Here is a 5,229-nt window from a genome sequence, read left to right as displayed (position 1 = left end):
CAAAGACACACAGTAAACACCTACTGACCGTGACTTTTCAGAAAACCCTAGAGGCTAAAAAATAGGATTAACCAGGCGACTAACAACCTTAACCTGACTCTGAGTGGATTAGAAAATAATCAAGGACTCACACAGTGCGTATCAAAGAAATGGCTTTGATACCACTTGTTGCGCAAACAGAAAGCAACCCAACCATACACACACTTTGAATCACTGAAATAAAACCTTTTCTAACATACAACGGAGTCCAAATCGGAAACCAACATACACCACAAACAAATACGAGTAAAAAATGGAAAGCAGAATCAACACGAGAGATTTACCATGGTTTACCCGAAAGGGTTACGTCCACGTTGAGATCTGGTAACGGAGAGCTCACTACACTATCGAAGTTAAAAATAGGGTTTACAAACACACTAAATACAAGCCTCACAACCACTCGTAGTTACAGAGACAAGTTCTCTATCAAAAACACCTCAAAATCATAACAAAAAATAGATCAGAGGCTTACCCTATTCGAACTAGAGAGATGACCAGAAGGAGTCGAAGAGAGTTTGAATCAAGAATGAGAAAGACCCCCTCAAGCCCTAGCGACTACACTCACTCACTCTCTCTCTCGTATCTGTCACATTACACACCCCGATGCACAGTAAATAAATAGAGGTCGCACGATGCATTTGAAAGACTCGGATTGCATTAGATAAAAGGCAGCATCGACGGTCCAGATTGCATAAAGACGAGACAAGGAGCACGATCGAAATGAAGGACGCCCAGGCGGTTGCCAAGCTTCCCTCCACTGCCACGTGGCACTGATTGCAGCTGACCCTCCTGCTCGAGTGAAAAGCGGTGTCGTTGGGTGCTTCATTGCCAACAATTTCACTATTTCAGCTAAGAAACAACTCATGTCCAATTATGGGTGGTTCACTGTGAATAACTTCTTTTATGTTTGAATCATTGTGAATAACTTCTTTTATGTTTGAATCATCGCTTCTTGTTCAAGTGTTGATTCACCAAAGCATGAAGATGTTTTCTGGGATTCTTAACAGAATCATGTATCAAGAAAGAGTATCTATGATCTTTGATCTTCTGGTTGAGGCTGGATCTGAAAGCTATATCAGCCAACAAAGATATGGCCAAGAATTAAAATGACTATAATTGATTTCAACCCAAGATTATGATTTAAAAGAGATGTCATTAAAAAAGAAATAACTAAAAAATACAAACTCAAGAGACTTCTTGCTAATGTACATATTTTCAGGCCACAAAAAGTTTAAATCTAGTAATTCTTGATGATGCACAAGCTATACAGCACCATTAAAATCCAGTTCTCTTTCTTCCATTTCTTCATTTACATCTCTCGTGTTCAAGACTAACTACGACATTTTATCAAACGCCTGGTGTGCATTACTTCCCCAAACAAGCAGCTTCAAATGAGAAAGGAAAATTCGTTGCTGTGACTATGTGAGGAAGGAATTTCTGTGAGATCACTGAGATGATGGAGGATGACCATTCGAACGCCGCCGAGACGTCCCCGTTGCCGGCTCTAGCGCCGATTCTCGATCAGATCTGGGCTGACGACGGCGGTGGCGGTGCTGATCGGCTTCCTTCTAGTGCTGGTGTGGCGGCGGTCGTCCTTCGGGAAGAAGGTAATGGTGGTGTTGTGGCCGACGCCGGTGATTGTGAAGCCGGATCCTGAGATGGAAGAAGAACTAGGCAAGAAAAAGATCAATATCTTCTTTGGCAGTTTTGGAAGATGGCATTAACTTGGCTGCAGTTTTGGAAGATAGCTATTTTAGTTTTTAGTTTTTATTTTTTTGTCTAATATCATCCAACAATATTTTTATTATATTAACAGTGCTAACTTCATCCTCAATTAAAATAAACTTATGTAATGGCAACTATTCAAAGTTTAAGCTTAAACCTATCCCCAATCTATCCCATTCCTAATCTATATTAGATGATGATTTAACAATAAGATCCATTTGTATTTGGACTACATATGATCATTAATTTTTTTTATATAAATAAAATTTTTATCTAAACACTCAATTTTAATATTTTTAATAATGAGGCAAAAGATAATGTAACAATATAAAAAAAAGAGCCGCCGTGATCTGTGGTCTAAATGAGCCGAAATTTGCGGTTTCAATAGACTCTTTTTCTGTTCACCTAATGAAATGCAACAACGTCACTCATTATTAAATAATGTATGGCCGTAAAATCAGGGGGTGGCCCATCGGCCTAGTGGGCGTCGGATCGAGCCGGAAAAAGTTGGGCTGACGTCGGCCAGTCCTTTTGGCCCCTCCTTGCTCGGTGTTGAAATAACAATTTTTGTTATATAAATACAAATATTCAGTTATGATATTTTTAATAAGAACACAAAATATAATATAACAATACATAAAAGTGTGATGCTAATTAATAGACTGGCTTCTGTTCAAGGACAGTAATCTGTAGTTTGAGAGTGGCATCAGTATCAACCCTCCAGTTGAGGGGGAAAAATACCCACTTCATTGTTCTTTTCACGCTCTTAGACAAGATTCGGACCATAAAAATCATTATCCATTTTAAAACCTTCTAAAAGGGGGTACAGTCCCCGTAGTACCCGAAAGGCATAGTCCCCGCCGTAGCTGTAAATAGATGGATTTGGATACCCAGTTGGATCGTGGTGCATTACATTTTCCTTAGCCGTCGGCGGCGGACTTCCTCTGTTTCCGGCCTCGCTTATTCTCAGAGCCACCGTGGTCTAAATCGCCCAATATTGGTGGGGATGTGGTTATCTCCACCGACGTCTTGAGCTTCTTCTCCAATTTCTCCTTGACGGCGTTGATGACGTCCATTGTCCCTGTCACGCTGACCACCGCCTTCCCCATTTCATCACTGGACACTTTGCAAGAATGAAAGCCTGCAGATAATCGAAGCATGAGGATGGTGTACGGAAGATGGAGAGGCTGTGGATTAGATAACGATAGTCTCACCTTTGGTATTCTCGACGATTTTACGAATCTGGAGGAGATGTCCGTCGCACACGCAGGGCACTGCCATCTTCAGCTCCGCCGTCGTCACTGGAGGCTGAGTGAGAAAATCACAAACCCAAACAAAAGTAGACAATTAATTTTAAACCAAACATAAAATTCCACGGCCAATTGAGGTTAGGAGGGCAAGAAGTACTTTGTTGGATTTGTTGCCGTCGTCGTCCAGCGGGACAATCAACACGGTTCTATTTTTGAGCTTCTTGGACACTCTATTAGCCAGAGCCTTCAGCATGTCCATCGTCCCTTTCACTGTCACTTTATTCTTCTGCTTATCGATGGACATATCGTGGCATCCTGCAAGAGAAGCGACTCTATTAGATATGGACCATGGGATTATATGGAAATGATCATCAGAGAGGGCGGGAAGATAATCTGACCTTTGGCATTCTTGATGATCTTGCAGGTCTCCTTGATACATCCTTCGCAATTGCAACGCTGAACCACCGTCATCTCCGCCGTACGCACCAGAGACTGAGAATATGAGAACAAGAAGAAAACAATAACCAATTTACTTAATTTAGATTGAACAGAGTAAAAAGCATAGAGCAAAGGGGTCAGTCGAGTGACTCAGTGAGTCACCTCATTCGAATTGGTGTGATTCGGATTCGCCAGAAGCTTTTCAACGGTCGCCTTCTCTGCCTTTCCGTCTCCTTCCACGTCACTGTTGTTTCTGATTTCGGACGGTGGGGGGGTATTGGATTGCTCCTCCCTCGACAACATCTGCTAAAACGGCTCTGGCAGCGTCTCTTCGAGACTCTGTCTATTGTTCTTCTTTGGCATCTCGTCCCCGGGACTAATTTTGCTGCTGTCCTCGCTGTCGCTTCCTTTCTCGCTGCCCTTCTGTAATCAATCAATCAATCGAACATCAATACACAACAAATCCAATTCACAGAGAGAGATTGCGAGTTTGATTGGTTAAGCGATCGAAACGCGGCTTGAGTTGAGACTTACCTGAGCCATGGTGATCAACAACCACTCTCCTTTCGATCGAACAGATGAAATACTCCTCGTATCGCAAATTGATGGAACGCCGATTTACGCAGTCTCGTCAGATACATATTTATACAAGTGCATGGCGAGAATCACGGTATCCGGGAAGCTTCCTCTTAGGTTAGTCTATCTCCCCTCGTTCACAAGTTTAGTGAAAAATTAAGGGTTAATTATACTAATAATAACTTAACTTTACATTCTATTACTGTTTGATTATTGAACTTTGAAATATTACCTGTTAGTCATTGATATTTCAAAACGGTTATTACTTAATCATTGAACTTTGAAATGTTACCTGTTAGTCACTGATACTTCAAAATTGTTACTATTTAGTCACTGAACTTTAAAATATTACCTATTAGTCACTAATATTTCAAAACTGTTAGTGTTTAATCATTGAACTTTAAAATATTACCTGCTAGTCATTGATATTTCAAAATCGTTTTCACCCGTCACTCGATAGTTACTGAACTTTAAGTTCACGAGTGACGAATAAAGAACAATTTTAAAATATTAGCGACTAATAAATAATATTTTAAAGTTCAGTGTAATAATTTTGAAATATTAGTGACTAATAAGTAACATTTTAAAGTTCAGTAACTAAGCAGTAACAGTTTTGAAATATCAATGACTAATAGGTAACATTTCAAAGTTCAGTAACTAAGCAGTAACTGTTTTGAAATATCAGTGACTAATAGGTAACATTTCAAAATTAAGTGACCAAATAGTAATAGAATGTAAAATTAGATTATTATTGGTGTAATTAATCCAAAAATTAATGGGTATATTGTAAATTGCCCCTGAGCTTAGCTCTTATCATGTATTTTGAAAATATCTTATTAATTTTTTTTAATTTATTTATGCCGATATCTTCTAACAGAAATTAAAAACAGATTATATTGTTCATTCTTATTGATAAAATATATATAATTTTATTTGAATTGTATAATAATATTGTATGTGTAAGATGTATATAAATATTAAAGGACTAACTCATGTGTAAAAAAATAAATATTTGTAAATAATTTTTTTTTATGATTATAGTTAACTTTTTAATTTATTTAGACAAAATTTTTAGTTAATTGGAGAATTTTTAATTTACTTTTTAATTTTTTTTAAAGGGGTTTAATCTTATTTATCACTATTAATTGAACAGTTAATTTTTAGTTAATTGGAGAATTTAAGGTAACAAAAAATATAGTTA

At 38.1% G+C, this 5,229-nt stretch overlaps 1 protein-coding gene across 1 annotated transcript; it reads right to left on the bottom strand.

Moving 5' to 3' along the window:
• Positions 1–2,450: 2,450 nt before the first annotated feature.
• On the bottom strand, positions 2,451–4,060 carry LOC127792627 (heavy metal-associated isoprenylated plant protein 9-like). The gene is made up of 6 exons (XM_052323214.1): positions 3,987–4,060; positions 3,615–3,875; positions 3,413–3,506; positions 3,172–3,329; positions 2,979–3,072; positions 2,451–2,905 (listed from the first exon to the last, which is right to left on the bottom strand). The coding sequence occupies exons 2-6, from the start codon at positions 3,753–3,755 to the stop codon at positions 2,685–2,687; spliced, it is 708 nt and encodes a 235-aa protein (XP_052179174.1). The 5' UTR covers positions 3,756–3,875; positions 3,987–4,060; the 3' UTR covers positions 2,451–2,684.
• Between the last annotated feature and the right edge of the window lie 1,169 nt (positions 4,061–5,229).

The sequence above is a fragment of the Diospyros lotus genome, chromosome 1 (assembly GCF_014633365.1).
Source record: "Diospyros lotus cultivar Yz01 chromosome 1, ASM1463336v1, whole genome shotgun sequence".
Taxonomy (NCBI): domain Eukaryota; kingdom Viridiplantae; phylum Streptophyta; class Magnoliopsida; order Ericales; family Ebenaceae; genus Diospyros; species Diospyros lotus.
Note: the sequence above shows the minus strand (reverse complement) of the source record. Positions and strands in the feature narration are given on the sequence as shown.

Excerpts from the sequence above, each read along its gene's own strand:
- LOC127792627 (XM_052323214.1), bottom strand. The coding sequence starts at position 3,755 with ATGTTGTCGAGGGAGGAGCAATCCAATACCCCCCCACCGTCCGAAATC. Across the intron at positions 3,330-3,412 it reads GATCATCAAGAATGCCAAAG|GATGCCACGATATGTCCATC; the intron begins GTCAGATTATCT and ends CTTCTCTTGCAG. Across the intron at positions 2,906-2,978 it reads AATCGTCGAGAATACCAAAG|GCTTTCATTCTTGCAAAGTG; the intron begins GTGAGACTATCG and ends GATTATCTGCAG.